Raw genomic sequence first — 15,420 nt, 5'->3', positions numbered from 1 at the left:
GAGCTCATTACGAAAGATCTGTGTCATCTGGCCACTGCTCCTGTTCCAGAATTGGAAAGCCACCCTTAAACATCTCTCCCGCTCCCAAGGTACGTATGCAAGATGCTTAAGGCCTACCCGTATCAGTACCACCAACCCCAAGAGGTTTTTTGTACAGTATTTGAACCCAGGTCTCCTGGTCTGGCACGCTGCCCGCTATGCCAGGCGGGTGAAGAACTGTCCTTAGGTGGTGAGCCACGGACTGCAGCTGTCCTCCTCAAATTATGCTCTCCCCCCCCCCTCTCTTTTCGCCCCCTTCCAGTCCCTGCTCTCCACCAACAACAGTGCGTGCTTTGGCTCCGCAGGGGAGGAGGGAGGGACTGGGGTTGGACACACACACCCAGCTCCCACCCGACTTGCCACTTCGGGGGGGGGGAGAGCGGAGGAGCTCCCTCCCCAGCCTGGTGCCCCACAGAGGAGCCTGTGGCTATTCTGGCTGGGGATGATGGGAAAAGCAGTCCTGATCCTGGGCAGGCCGACGGGTGTTTCCTTCGGGAATGAAGAGAAGGGGCAGGGCCACGGGCCCTCTGCTCATGCTTGGGCGCCCTCTTCTTTGTTTCCAGGCGGTCTGATGCTGCGCAGGGGCCGCGGCAGGGACTCGAACCCGCGGTCCTGTCCGCGAAAGGCTCTTCCAGCTGCCGTCAGGAGGGTTGCTAAGGAGCTGCTGTTGCTAGGGGGCGAATCTGACACAGGCGGCGGAAGCGGCGCATGCGCGCTCGCGCCCCCCAAGTGCCCGGATGTAGCGGGAGGAGGCGCTGCCGCCATCTTTGCCCGGAGAGCAGCGAGAGAGACCCGATCGTGACTGAGCCCCCCCCGCCGGACCATCGGTCTCCATCCGCCCCGCGCAGCCCCCGCCGCCCTCGCCCCACCGACATGGACGATCGGGAGGACCTCGTCTACCAGGCCAAGCTGGCCGAGCAGGCCGAGCGCTACGATGGTGCGCCCGGGGAGGCCCCGACCGGAGGCCGGGAGGGAGGGAGGGAGGGAGGCAAGCGAGGAGGAGGAGGAGGGCGCCGGGCCGGCCGGCCGGCCGAGTGGAGGGGGCCGCCGGTTGGGGAGCGAGCCAGCCACGGAGGGAGGGAGGGAGGGAGGGTGGAACCGGGGGAACTAGCCGGGGAGGGAGGGAGGGAGGGCGGGCGGACCGCGGCGGCGGCGCAAAATGGCGGCCGGGGCTGCGAGGCGGGCCGGGGGCAAGCGGCGGGCGGGGCCGGGCGGGGGGCGCCGACAAAATGGCGGCCGCGCCCCCTCCCTCCCTCCCTCCCTCCTTCTCTCGCGGGGGCGGACAAAAGCCGACCGGCCGACCGCCTGCCTCCGCCCCGGGAGGGGCTGGACCGGGAAGGCCTGGCCTGGCCTTGTCCGGCCCGGCCTGGGCGGCTCCCCGAGGAGGGCCCGGAGGGCGGCGGGGGGGGTCGTCGCTGCCGCCGCCGCCCTCCTCTCCCGCATCCCCGGGCGGGGCCGAAGGCTTCCTCCCCCCCCTCCGAGGATGACGCCATCCCCGGTTTCCGGCCCTGGGGGTGCGGGGGGGGGTCTCCTGAAAAGTCGCTCCCCGAAGCCCTCCTTCGACCCCCGCCAGCGCAGCCGGGCCCCCCCCGGGGGTGGGGGGGGAGCCTTGGAGGGGGGGCTATCTGCCTCGGGGCCCCCCTTTTGCTCCCTGACCGAGGCCAGGGGAACCCCCCTCCCCAAGGGTTGGGCTGCCAATTTGGGGTTTTCCGCCCTCCCTCCCTTTGCCAGCTGCTGGCTGGCTCTGCCTGGAAGGTGGGAGGGGGAGAGTTTGCTTGGGGTCCAATTGGGGGGGGACGCCCCCCCCATCACAGCATCCTTGGGAGTTCGTGCCCGAAGCCGGAAAGAGAGAGCGAGAAAGGTGTGGATCTGGCTGAGGGAAGGGAGCCCTGCTCGATCTCAAGATCCACTGGCACGCACACACACCGGCCCTGAAAGGCTGGCCAGCAGCAGCTTCCCGGCCGGGTGGGGGTGGGGGGCTCTCTTGGGGCAAAGCGGGGCCTCCCTGCCCTGTCCTTGGGTTGGGCCCCTTCTGCAGGCTGGTCCCCAAGGAGTGACGGATCTGCTACATGGCATCCAAAATAGGGTCCTCTGGCTGCCCGAGGGCAGAGGCCTGCACGCCTGCACACGCCTCCGTACACGCACCCCCCTCTGTGAATGCCTTTGCGCTGCTGCAAAAGTCACCCCGCGGAGGGTGGTGTTTGGGCAGGCCCCTCCCTCCTGCTGGGCCCAGGGGGTCCCTTGTCCCAAAGCAGCACATGGCTGCCTCCACCCTGGTTTCTTCAGTGGCTTCTCCGGCCGAGCCTCCCTGCTCCGGCAGGTGCTGGCAGCCTCCTTCCTCCCTGACTCCCTTTTCGGTGTATCGGGCAGAGCAGAAGCTGTTAGGATGAGGGGGGTTACTTTAAAGGATGAGTTCCTGTATGTTGTTCCCTGGGTATCAGGATCGCCCTCCGGAACCGCTCTGCCTTCCTCTTACGGAGCAGGGAGGCTGTCCTGTAGGCAGAACGCCCCGTGTGGCTCTGGGGAAGGGAGGCTCCTTCCCTCCTTCGGCTGCCCTGGAAGGCTTGCAGTCTGGATGCTGGCACAGGCGGCACCTTCTTCAGATCGAGGGCGTTTCCGAGAGGCTCGGACTGTTCTGTGCACACGCAGGAGTGTTTTCCTGCCCATCCTTTTTGTAATTCATGAGCAGTGGGGTAGGAAGGTGAGGAGAAAAGGCCCTCCCGCTGGCTACCAGTTCATAGACACTGCCGGCATTCCACAAGCAGACTCTAGAAGGGAGCAGAAGGTGGTTTTCCAATTAAAGCCCTTCCTCAGCATCGAGAAACTTGTCCTAAGATGTGAAATAGCCCCACAGGTTTGCCTGTTGGCACCTGCACACGGTTGTCTTCCCCCTCCCAACTTCATTCTGTGTCTCTTGCCTTCTGGAAAATTCAACTGAAATGTTGGGACAAATTGGTTTTTCAGCTGTTCTCATTGCCTTGAATGGTTTTGCCCTGCTTTATGCTTTCCCTTTTTAAAGCTTTAAGGCCAGAAACATAACACAGTCACACACCACACGCTGATAAATATGAGGATGGGCCGTCTGGAGACTTCCGGCAGCTCCCATCGCTTGGAATGTCTGCGTCGCCTCCGTTGAGCCCAGCCACTCGTGGCAGCTGCCCCACCACTGCCCTTCTCTGTGGCCCTGAGAAGACCTGCCCTTTTTTATATTTCATATATTCACATACAGTGGTGCCTCGCAAGACGAGCGCCCCGTTTAATGATGAAATCGCATTTCAACGATGTTTCCTATGGGGAAATTTCACTTTGCAGCGATCAGTTTCCTGCTTCAGGAACCAATTCTCGCAAAACAACAATTTTCGGCCAGCTGATCGGCGGTTTCAAAATGTCTGCGGGGTTAAAAAAATGTCTCCCCTCTTTTCTGGGACGGATTCCTCACTGCACGGGCAGCGAAAATGGCCGCCCTATGGAGGATTTTCGCTGGATGGTGAGTTTAAAGCCCATAGGGATGCATTAATCGGGTTTTAATGCATTTCTATGGGCTTTTTCATTTCGCTTCTTGATGTTTTCGTTCTACAGCGATTTCGCTGGAACGAATTAACATTGTAATGTGAGGCACTACTGTATCGTGTTTTTCTACAAAGCGTCCAAGTAAAACCCTCAGTTTGTAGCTCAATAAGTGATCAGCCAAGGCTACATAAAAATAGCATGCTTAAACGTCATTAAATTGCAACCTGGAGGAACAGGAAAAGGCCCTGGTCCATAGGCCAGACATAAGGTGAAATGTGAATTAAATGCCATCCGAGGTCAACAGTAAGGAACACAGGATGAAGCGGTTGAAATCAGACTTACTGGGAAGGACCTTTCTAGTGCCCGGCCCATCAAGTGAAGGCAGGACAGAGGGCAGGGTGTCTCCAGAAGGTGGTGGCGTCCAGGCAAGCTGGCGTAGGAAAGAATGGCTCTTCCGACAGCCTGCTCCTAAGTAGAATAGTAGGTCTGAGCCCTTTATTTGGGTTCTGCCTGGAAGCATCCCTGCGTAGCTGTTGTGCACTTAAGAGGCGCAGCGTTCTAGACCTGCTGGAGACCCTTCAGAGCAGTCTTCAGGGCAGCCGTACGAAGAGGACTCGGTCGTTGTAATCTGGGCAACGTGGACGGGTCCACAGCCAAACCAGACAGCTCACAGGACAGGTACCGGCTGCAGCCAAGCAAAATGCCGTGGGGATCCAAGCCGAGGAAGGGTCCTTGTGTGTTGCCACATTATATGCTCGGTTTTCTGGCCAGTCTGTCCCTTCTAGGGGATGAGTTCTGGTCCCCTTTGCTTGGTTGCTTGCTAGGGCTTGTGAGGCAAAGCTTTTTACTCCATCTGACATGGTGGTGGGGGGGTTGATGGAGTTGTTGGTATAGATTTAATTGGCGTGGATGGCCTGGATGTGCCATTGCCAGGGTTTGGGGCAACCTTGCTTTTCAGGGCTGCTGCTGCTCCCTCAGCCCCTCGCATCCTCTTCTGGCTGCTTGAAAGAGCAGGATTTGGCACCCAAAGCTCTGGGAGGATTCCGGTGAGTGTCAGCCTCTGTGCCAGAGCCCGGACAGCAATCACTCTTCTTTCTTTAGAAATGGTGGAGTCCATGAAGAAAGTGGCCGGGATGGATGTGGAGCTGACAGTGGAAGAAAGGAATCTGCTATCTGTGGCCTACAAGAACGTGATCGGTGCGAGGAGAGCCTCTTGGAGAATCATCAGCAGCATCGAACAGAAGGAGGAGAATAAAGGTGGGGAAGACAAACTGAAGATGATCCGGGAGTATCGGCAAATGGTGAGTGAATGAGGGCACAGGCCCCAAGAGGGAGAGAGGAGAGCCAGTCATGCGGGGGGGGGGGCTGCTGTGCTCTGCCTTTACCCCAAGAGCCATCCTGTGGGCCTTTCAAAGGGTGTGCCGGCCAGGGATGGGCATGGCCACGCATGCTTTTCCCTGCGTGCCATGGTGGCTCGGGTGATATTTTGCACCCTGATGCCTGGCAAGAAGCCACCCTTGACCTCCCACAAGCCCTTCTTCCTCATGTCCTGGGGAGCCCTTGGGCGTCTCCTTTTGCTCCTTCCTGCCGCCCCTTTGTTTCCATGGATCTCCCAAGGGATGGTGGGCGAGGCCACGCCTGGGAGCTTTCGTGGGGGCCGCATCCTTCCTTATCGCTGAAGGCTCAGGAGGCCCTTTCTTGGCATGGGCTTCCCGGCCGCTGGGCCCGAGTCCTTCGGGCTCCTGGCCTGCCTGTGACCGTCTCCTGTGACTTGGGCGTCTCTTATTCCAAATACGCCTCACATATTCAGAAGAGATAAAGGAAAAAAAGGCCAGAGAAAGTGGGTTTCTCACTACCAGGGGGGAGTCGAGCATTCTTGGTGGCCCCGTGCCTGCCGACTTGGTCTTGGGGGAGCAGCCCCCTCCCTGCTGACCTCAGGGGAGCTCTGCCACAGGTCAAGCTCCCCCCCCCGCCCCGGATGTGGAAGGTGTCGTTTCCATTGGTCTCAACCAGGGGTTCTCCACCCGGGGTCCCCAGATGTTCTTGGACTGCAGTTCCCAGAAGCCTTTCCACCACTTGCTGGGCCGGCCAGGATTTTTGGGAGTTGCAGTCTAAGGACATCTGGGGACCCCAGTCTGAGAACCACTGGTCTAGGCAGACAGTGGGCACTGCGCCCCCCTTCAGGTGAGGCAGCTGTGGTGCTTTCAGAAAGGAAGGTCCCAGAAAATCATTTCTGGAACTAGGCAGCCTTCCAACTGTAACAATGCTTTGGACTCTCAGGCTCAGGCCCCGGCTGGTTTTTTGAGGTACCATGTCTAGGTGGCCTTCAGAAAGGAGGGCCTGTTTGTCAGATTCTCTCACGAGTGGCTCAGGTGTCCCTGAGATCCTCCTTTAGTCCAAGAAAATGCGCTTCATGTACTGCCTGTGTCAAAACACCGAAGGATGCAGCTTGAAAGAAGGTGCCCTGGGGTGAAGCGCCCCCCCCGACGAGCAGAGAGGAGGCCCTTTCCTCTGCAAACTCTCCCCACCCCCCATCTGCCCCTGCCCGGATGCCGCTCTGGAGCTGGGATAGCCTTTGGCTGCCACGTTGAGTCCTGCTTCCTGCCATTTGGAAGTGGCTGGCAGGTGTGCCTGTGAGAGGTCCCAAAGCCCTTCTCCTCCCTGGCCCTCCCGGTCTCTTTCAGGGTTTGGTAGGCAGACAGACAGACGGGATGCCTGGAAAACGCTGGGTTTCTCCAAGGTCTCCCCTCCTCCTGGAGCTGCATCCCGTCCCTTCCTTTTTCCAAGGCTTCTGATGTCCCGGGACAGTAGCTCTAGTCCTGAATGCCCTCTTTCTCAGAGTGAATCCTCCTTCCTGTTTGCCTTTTCTGTTGGACACGACTGCAGCCCCAGGTGTGCCTGGCGCTGGAGAAATATTCCGGGCCACTCGCTGTTTCCTTGGGAATGTGGGGCACAGGGGCAGAATGCAACATGGGGGTGCCCGGAGGGCCCCAGGAATGCTGGGGTCATCTCTTATCCTGCAGTAGAGCGTAGGATGATGTCAGTTTCCAGGGTGTGTGTGTGTGCAGTGTTTAGATGGCTTTATGCGTCTACTTTGTAACCTTTTTGGAGGAAGCAACAAGGCCCTTGCCTTAGTCCATGTGGGAGGTCTTGGAGAGCCCCTCGGAGAGTGAGGGGGAGGAGGTGGAGCTGCCCCAGAGAGTGGGGTGAATTGGAGGGTGAGCATCTCCTGGGGAACACCTGGGAGGGGAGGGAGTGCCCTGGACGCAGGCCGCCTCTGGCCTTGGGTGTTATGGACCAACCCAAAGATAGAAATTGTATGTGTGCATGCATTGATTGGTTGGTTGGTTGATTGATTGATTGGATTTCTCTCCTGCCCATCTAGACTAGCTCAGGTACTGGGCACCCTTGGCATCTCCTAAAGGGCCAGAACCGAAGCCCTGTAGCCATTTGTCCCTCGGTGCCAGCTATGCAGGTTGGTGTTTAGGAGAAAGGTATTGCCAGGAGCAGGACGGGGTCTCCTCTGCCTGATCCTCGCCAGGAATTGCAGAGCAGGAAGGGCCCGAGGCAGGCGTGGCTGCTGGTGACCCACCAAGGAGGCTGGGGCATGTAGGCAACCAGGTTCTGGGTCAAAGCGACAGCCCCTCCAGGCTGCCTTCCCATCTCCTCCTGTGGCTACATGTAAAGCAACCCTTGAACTAGGTCTGGGTGCCAGTCCTGGAGCTGAAAACCTCTGCCTGGGCCATTGGCCAGGTGAGGGTGGCTGGGCAGGAAGGCTCCTTTTCAAAAGGTGTTTGCTCTCAGGGGCGGGCCAGAGAGTTCAGCTCACTGACTTGCCTCCCCCCCCCACACACACATACCTTGATCATCTTAATAAGTGTTTTTGTTCACGCTTTTGTGAGCCCACAGTGACAACAGCTTTCCTCCATCTGCCTTTCTTTTCTCCTTTTTTCCTTCTCAAGGTTGAGACTGAATTGAAACTAATCTGTTGTGATATTCTGGATGTTCTGGACAAACACCTCATTCCAGCAGCCAACACTGGCGAATCCAAGGTTTTCTATTACAAAATGTAGGTAATCCCGTGGGAGACAGGCGTGAAAGGAAGCATGAGTGGAGAGCAAAGAGGCCAACCAAAGGAAGTGGAGCTCTTTTATTTTTTAAAGGGGGGGGCATCTTTTTTAAAAATGTCATGTTCCCATCAATGGGGAATCTGCTGATGGAGGGGGAAAACTTAGTGGGAGGAGGGAGGCAGCCATTCATTGACAGACACACACCCCGGTTTCTCCTTCCCTGTGAGCACCGCCAGGGAGATGATGGTGGAGGGCATGGATTCTGTTCAGAAGTTGGTCTCTTCAGGATGCCTCATAATATGTAACTGAATCTTGTGTTGTCTTTTGGAATCCAGCTCCAGTGGAATTGGGATTTTTTCCCCTTCTAGCTGTGGCAGCAACAAACTGCAGAGGGTTGTTTCCTGGGTTCTCAGGTGCCGCCAAGGCTCTTGCAGGAGGAAAAGGGGTGTCTGCTCCAGTGTGAACCGTGGGATCCAGTGCTGGGGCACCACTGAGTTCTGTCTGGTGTCTTAAGAAACTTAAACATTCATCTTTCCATTAAAAAGCTGTTAGTAAAAGCCACACTGCAGAGCCCTCAACTAGCAATGCAAGTAATTTGACAGCTCTCTTTCTCTCTCCCCCCCCCCCTTTTCTTATTTATTTATTTATTTATTTTGGTCCATCAGGAAAGGGGACTACCACAGGTATCTTGCTGAGTTTGCCACAGGAAATGACAGAAAGGAAGCAGCCGAGAACAGCCTGGTGGCTTACAAAGCTGCTAGCGATATCGCAATGACAGAGCTTCCTCCCACACATCCCATCCGCCTAGGACTCGCCCTCAACTTCTCTGTTTTCTACTATGAAATCCTTAATTCTCCTGACCGTGCCTGCAGGTGAGCGGCTGCTGTGCAGGCGGCTTCTTTTGAGGGAGGCTTCCTCTGTCACACCCCTTTCACACCGCGTGAAGGTCGAAACACTTCTAAAAATTGGTTTGTTTGAAATACTCAGGCTTCACATGTGAGGCAAAAAGTCAGAATTCTTGAGGCATTTTCTGTGGTATTTCAAATACAAAGGAAAGGCAGAAATTGCTGGGGGGGGGGAACCGGAGCTCCTGCCTCCCTGTCCAGCACACCAAAACGGGCCCGCGAGAGGGAGAGGGAAGGGCCCGCTGCTGTAGCAGAGCCAGGAGCCACAAGAAGGGGGTCTTTGGCCTCTTCCGCCACTGTCCAGAGCTGCACTGTGTTGGGGGGGGTAGCCTCTTGCTATGTGGGGGAGGAACAGTGAAGAGCTCTGGGGAAGACTTGACACTGAGGGAGGGAAAACTGATCCCACCCCCCAGTGAGCGTAGAAATGTGCCTTGAGGTGTGAGATTAGGTACCTGAGCCTGGATGGAGTCTTGTGGCCTCACTTACGCCTTTGGAAAGGTGAAAATGCCACCAGCAGAGGATGATTTTCCGTCCTAAAAGGCTTCCTCATTCCATCCTGCAGCTCTCGCAGCATCCGTGAACGGTATTACACGGGAGTCAGAGACAGAAGTGGCAAGGCATCACTTAAAATCTTCCTCTCTCCTGTCGGTGACCTCCCTCTTCTGTGGGCAGAGTTTCACCACACCGATGATCAGAGTTCTGCTTTCTTGTAGGTTGGCGAAAGCAGCTTTTGATGACGCTATTGCAGAACTGGATACGCTGAGTGAAGAAAGCTATAAGGATTCTACGCTTATCATGCAGTTGTTACGTGATAACCTGACACTATGGACTTCAGATATGCAGGGTGACGGTGAGTCCACCAGTGGCGTGCCTGCCTTAATCATGGCCCCATCTAGCTCTCCCACAGCTGCTGTGAGAGGAGTGCCTCTGCCCATGACCAGAAACCCAGATTACACAGATGGGCCTCAGGAGTAGAGAAAGGGCAAGACAGTTCTAAACGCACTTTAGGGTTTAATGGGATGCATAAGCTGGGAGTGCAAAGGGGGGGGCAAGGTGCCCTCCCTCCGTCCCTTCCCTCTGGAGACTTGGTACGTGGTCCCTGGAGTTGCAACGTGTGCCTCTCTTCCCTTCTAAAAGCAATAACACCACACCTACTACAGGAAGTGCCCCTGGGACTGCCTTTCGCCATATGAGGAGTTGTCCCCTGTTGCAGCCACTCAGCAATCATTGAAATATTTTAATCTTCGCATCCCTGTTAGTCATTTCATTTCATAGATCACAGGGGTCTGTCTGCCATTGCCCCTTCAGATATTAAGCATACCCCCAAATCCTGGGAGTGCAGTGGCACCCGCAGGGACCTGCTGTGCAGTTGTAGCGCCACCCTCTTGCAGGGTGGTTCTTCAGCAGCTCTCCAGTTAGTTGGTTAGTATGTGCAAGGTTTCCCTCCTGTACAGACTTCTCTCTTATTCTGGCTCCGTTCCAACTGAGATCCACAGCTTTAGTTTATGGTGGGATGGAATTGTGGCTCAGTGCAAACATTTCAAGGGAAGGGGTGATCCTGTGGGATTTTGGGGTATTCTTGGCCTCGTTAAACGACTGATGTAGGTATGGATCCATCCTCTGTCAGCAGCGAGTTGCGGTACGAAGTCTTGGAAGGCCATCCATCCTTTGCTTCTCCTTCCTCGTTATGGTTTCCTGCTAGCCCAGTATCCCGGGGAGAGAGTGTTGCTTACGTAGTTTAAGGTTGTCCTCACAGTGGGTTGTCCCTCCCATTCACATGTTGTACAGACATCCTTCTGTCTGTGTATAAAAGGAACATTTCATGGGACGTGTCCACCGTTCCAGTCTCACCTTGGACCAGGAATGGAGGCTCCTCTAAAAAAAAGCTGAGGAAGGGGCAGGAGGGAGATTTCCCTTGGTTTGAATAGAGGCCTGCGCTCTCACTGAGTCTCTCGTCTGCCACTCAGCCTTGTGTGGCTTCTGCTCCAGCTGACTTGAGTCCCTCACACGGAGCCTGCGAAGGAGAGTTGCCTTCTGGAGAATAAAGGCCTCCTGGCGCTGCTTCCAGCGGCCTGTCCTCCCTGCAGGTCCTGGTCCCACATTCTGCCAAGGACGTGCATGGCTTTCTGCAAAGAACACCAGCAGCAGACAGGATGGGCTGCTTTGGCTGGAGGAATGCCAGCGTGTCCCATAGAGAGCGCTGGGCTGAAAGCCAGCAGAGCCCACACTTGTGGGTCAGATGCTGCATGTTTGGGCAGGGCAGAGTGGAAGGGGCAGGAAAAGGTGGTCCCACAACCTACCATCCTTCCTGGGGCTGCTTCACTTTGTTTTTATTTGTGGAAGGACAGAACAAGGAGATGCTTTGGTTTCTGCGCCTGACCCCATACACAGCGGACACTCTTTCAAACTGGGAGAAACCCACCCATTTTAGCTTGGAGCAGCAGTGGGACTCGGCCAGGGGGTGGTGGCTGCGGAAGGGGTCTTTCCCATGGCCGTGGACAGCAGAGAGGCCTTGGAGACCAGGGTTAGCGCCCCACCCACCCACCTCCCAGCATGCCCCTTTGGCTTCTCTGTGTTCTTCCCGTCTTGGAACATCCTCCTCCTCCTCCTCATGGCTTACCTTTTTGTAACGTCTGTTTTACCCTTCCTTTTTTTGTTGTGTAGATTCTTAAAAGGAACTCCACCTGTTCATTTTCTAAAACTCTGCATTGTAAGTCTCTCAGATGACTTGGGCATTTTTGGTCTTCCTCCTCATCACTCACTAATCCTGCTTGCATCCTGCTTGTGTCTCTCACTCCATGGCAGGGCGAGGGACCGCCTCCCTCCTCTCCCAGGTCTTAACAAAAGCCAAGTGGCCTGAGGTGCCTGGCACAGATGCTGGATCCCTGAGGGGGCCCTTGGAGATGCGCTTGACCTCTGACCCGTGTTCCAGGCCTTGCAGCCCCTCCTGGGACTCGGCGCCTGACTTGCTGGCCTGCCAGTGTGCTCAGCCTTCTGCTCTTGCCCCAGGACTGCGGTCCAGCCGCCGAACAGGCGCTCTGCCCTGGCCAGCCCTCCGGGAACAGCCTTAGAGAGCCGCTCAGCAAAGCCAGGTGTTGCATGTCAGGCCCAGCAGTGTGACGCCGTCGGTGCCCCTTGAGGAGCTCCTGCTTGTGCGTGGAGGGCGAGGTGGAACTTGGCAGCCAAAGAAAGCGGTGGTGCAGTTTGTGGGGTTTTTGTGCATGCTTCTTTCTTGCCAGGGGGGCACCTGAGTAACGCAAAGCATGTGAACTTCTGTGGCCAAAAGGTTCTCAGGCCACCTTTGGCCGAGGAATGCTTGTTCTGAGCTTGCCAGGTAACAATCCCAAAGAGTGTTTTAACAGTGGGTAGTGGAGCTGGTTTGCAGGAGATGCAAACGTTCTGCTACTGGAAAAAGGGCTTCCTTCCTCCTGACTGGATCTCAGGGTGGCCAGAGTCATTTCTTTCTCTGCAGAAGCAAGGTTGTTTGGAACACACACTTCTCTGGGCCTGCGTCAAAGCCTGGCTCGTATACCTTTGGTCAGGCGGTGCCTTTGCAACCTTCACGCGTCATACTGGGGACTCTGAGGGAGGCGTTGGAACCCTGCAGGCAGGGGCCTGGTGGGAGGTTGGGAGAGAGGCCTGCAGTTGCCACTCGCAGCACTGACCTTGTGGCTTTTCCTTCCCAGGTGAAGAACAGAGTAAAGAAGCGCTGCAGGACGTGGAAGATGAGAACCAGTGAGATGTCAAGGCCAATAAGAGACCCTCCCCTCTGTCCCCTTCCTGCCCCCCCTCCCTCCCCCAAGCCCCTCCGTGTCCCTGGGAGCCATCGGATCTGACGTTTGTGATGGGCCCCAGAATTTAGGTTCCTTCCCTGTTGGTTTTTTTACACAGTTGAAACGTTCTCTAAAAAGGCAAGAGTGAATGTCTGTGGATTTTACTGGTGCCAGCTTTCAGTTTCTTTGAGACACTATCCGGACTGGCTGCGTAGAGGCTTTTCCTGCATTCCTGTGTTGCCTGCTGTCAGTGTTGGAGGTGACATCTGGAAGTCCTTAGACCCCTAGAGGAGGTTGGTTGCACTCTAGAGTGCTGGTGGTGGTGGCGGCGGCGGCGGGCGGCGGCGGGATATATATATATATTTTTTTCCATTTTTTATAATTGTTTAAACAATTTTATACCATTGTTTAAAATTGGGCGTTTAGCTTGAAGTTACAGGTTTCATTGGAACAGTTCTTGTAGTGGTTTTGCTGTAAAACAAACAAAAAAACCAAACTAAACAGGAAACAAATCTCCAAAACTGTGCTGAGATGTTGCTGCAACCGACGGTGCTGGTAACGGTTCAACAATCCGTGGCTGCTCATTCTTGCCTTCTCTTTACTTTCCCTCCAAGCAGGTTAGCATTGAAGGTGGCGTTGAGAAGCCTGCATGTGTGTTCAATATTTTTCTCTCCCGCTCCCGCCTCCCTCTTCGCGAGCTCAACCTCTTTTGTTCAGTATGTGTAACTTGAAGCTAATTTGTACTACTGGATAATCTGACTGGAGCCACAGATACAGGATCTGTATTGTTCTTACTGAAACACAGCATGGAATTAACATTAAACTTAAATAAAACAACCCTAAATTAAAATGATGCCAAATACTACTGCTACTTTTACCCCTGGTAATAACTGTTTTAGCCAGAAGTGCAGGCAGAACAAGTAGCAGGAAAAAAACAAACACCCCAGTCCTTTCTCAGAGGGCCATTGGCTGTAATGTAATAAGATGGCCTAAATCAGAATTGGGGACATTAAATTTCCGGCTGTGTACAAAGCCCGGACCTGCCGTGAAGCCCTTTGTTCTTTCGGGTGTGTTTGTCCGCTTCCTGGGAGCAGCTGAGGGGACACTTCCTGCCCATTGACTCTAGAGTAGAGGCACCCGGTCAGACGGGGCCAGGTTGAGGCAGAGCGAGCCAGCCAGCCTTTGGAAACCAAGGTTGGCTTGGCAGATTTTTCTGAAAAGCTACCCTGTTCTCTTTCCAAAGTTCATTTCCGCTACCAGCTGCGTTTGGGCCTTTGCGTCATGGGCTGGTGAAAACCCAGGATGGATTGTGGGGGGGGGGGAGGAAATCTTGCACCCACCCCAAAAGAGTGTCCCTTCACTGCTTTGGTTGCCTTCTCTGCTGATGATGCCCCTGTACTTCTGGTGTGAACTGTCTCTCTCTGCCTTTTAGCTTCATTCAGGCTTTCCCTTTGGACTGAGCAGCGAGTCTGTTGGATAAATAAAATACTGTGTAAACATCTGGCACCTCAGACTGCTCTCTGCCCGCCGCACATCTCAAAGCCAGGTGATCCTTCAGCTCTCGTCCCACCGGGAACAGGCCTGTGCCCCCCCCCGTCCCACCTGGAGAGCCTGGTCTCCCGACGCTTGCTGAAACATCTCTGTAACCGGGAGATGATCTTTCCCTGGGGTCAGGTGGGCAAGTGCTTACACACCGTTCCCCGTAGAGGAGGAGGGAGGGAGGGAGGAAGAGCGCAGCACCATCGCCTGGCCTCTCCTCTTCTGTTGCTCTCTCCTTTCAGCTTCCCCGTCTGCATTTGGCAGCTGCCATCCCTCTTATCTTCCCCCCAGTAAGTGACAGCGCACCTGAGTCTCCCCATCACTGGTCTGTCTGTGGAAGCAACAGCAGCACCCTGTGCTGAGGAGTGTGTGTGTGGGGGGGGGGGGGGGAAGGACCAACGAAAGCTGTCGGGACTCTTTACAAGGGCGACAGCCCCTTGATGGTTGGTCTCTGTGCCCATTTTTATGCCAGTGGCCCGAGTCTCCGTGAACTGGATGCTATGGCAAGGATGCTGGTGCTGCTGATGCAGAAGAGCGCTTGGATGAAGTGCGTGAGCATGGCACCTCCCTTCCTGTAGGGGTTCCCTGGGAGACGGCCTCTGCGCTCTGGGCATTCTGTGTTGCTGTCCCATTGCAAGGCAAGCAACGCCAATCTGAGCCACCTACTCACTGAAAAAAGACCCTGAGCGCTGAAGGTTTCAGAGAAACATCCCACCTGAAAAGCAGTTCCTGCCATAAAGCCCCCTCGAAAGTGTATATGGGTTGGATTTGTAGCCATCAGGGCAGCTCGCTGTCCTTAGCAAGAGGAGCAGTGTGATGGTCACCCGGCTGGCCTGGGTGCGGTGGCTGCCATAGTCGCAATTCTGCAGAGGCGCTTGTGGGAGAAGGTCTCCTTGCTGAGCCCATCATACCTGGGTCTCCTCCAGGCTCCTGCTCAGAAAACGGGTCAGGCAATTTGGCTTCGTTGAAAACTCTTCTTCAAAGAGGGGACAGGAAGGAAGGAAGCCGCGCAGTGCTCTTTATTGCCTAGTCTGTGAACTGGCACAGAGGGACAACCTGCCCTGTGAGAGAGAGAGACCCGGGGGGGGGGGTGTCTTCCCTCCATCAGCTTTCGGGGAGGTGTCTGCTCAAAGGCCAAGCTCTTAAGCTTTGAGGCCTTGCCTGCATTCTGGAGATGGGCAAGCTGGCTGGCTGTTCTTGGGGCACCCTGAAAAGGGTGGCCTGTCCTGCCTCCACAGGGTTTTTGTCGTGAGGCAGGCGTAGGTGCTGCATTCTACTTATCTCTGGGCAAGACTCTTACTGGTGATTGTATTTAGTTCCTTCCCCCCCCCCCCAAACTGACAAGATACTGGGGTGGAGAGATCAGTCATGCATCTGATGGTCCCCCCCCCCCAGTTGCACTCTGATTCCCCTGCAATTATTAGCAGCGTCAGAGTTCACAGACTTTGTGCAGACACCTGTAAAGTTGCAGCCCCTCCCCTTTTGCTTTCCCTTTGGATGAAATGCAGTGGATCCCTGCACAAGAAGGAGATGGGAGAGCAAAAGAATCTTAAGTTCACCTACTAAGTGCATACTAAGAACCTC

General features: G+C 55.7%; 1 protein-coding gene across 2 annotated transcripts; it reads left to right on the top strand.

Annotated features, from left to right (window-relative positions):
• Nucleotides 1-768: 768 nt before the first annotated feature.
• YWHAE (tyrosine 3-monooxygenase/tryptophan 5-monooxygenase activation protein epsilon) lies at nucleotides 769-13,801 on the top strand. 2 transcript variants are annotated; one of them, XM_072978739.2, is made up of 7 exons: nucleotides 769-976; nucleotides 4,651-4,850; nucleotides 7,512-7,618; nucleotides 8,285-8,491; nucleotides 9,238-9,374; nucleotides 11,189-11,234; nucleotides 12,211-13,801. In XM_072978739.2, exons 1-6 carry the CDS (start codon nucleotides 913-915, stop codon nucleotides 11,194-11,196), a joined length of 723 nt encoding a protein of 240 aa, XP_072834840.1. In that variant the 5' UTR covers nucleotides 769-912; the 3' UTR covers nucleotides 11,197-11,234; nucleotides 12,211-13,801. The 2 variants fall into 2 exon arrangements, with proteins under 2 accessions (XP_072834840.1, XP_072834839.1); XM_072978738.2 differs by lacking the exon at nucleotides 11,189-11,234 and having other exon boundaries at nucleotides 771-976.
• The last annotated feature ends 1,619 nt before the right edge of the window (nucleotides 13,802-15,420 follow it).

Source organism: Pogona vitticeps, chromosome 7 (genome assembly GCF_051106095.1).
Source record: "Pogona vitticeps strain Pit_001003342236 chromosome 7, PviZW2.1, whole genome shotgun sequence".
Lineage (NCBI taxonomy): Eukaryota > Metazoa > Chordata > Lepidosauria > Squamata > Agamidae > Pogona > Pogona vitticeps.
Note: the sequence above shows the minus strand (reverse complement) of the source record. Positions and strands in the feature narration are given on the sequence as shown.

What these genes read in the sequence shown, in the direction of transcription:
- YWHAE (XM_072978738.2), top strand. Translation starts at nt 913, where the DNA reads ATGGACGATCGGGAGGACCTCGTCTACCAGGCCAAGCTGGCCGAGCAG. An exon ending in GCAGGCCGAGCGCTACGATG is followed by an intron (nt 977 to 4,650) that starts GTGCGCCCGGGG and finishes TTCTTTCTTTAG; the next exon opens with AAATGGTGGAGTCCATGAAG. An exon ending in TCCGGGAGTATCGGCAAATG is followed by an intron (nt 4,851 to 7,511) that starts GTGAGTGAATGA and finishes TTCCTTCTCAAG; the next exon opens with GTTGAGACTGAATTGAAACT.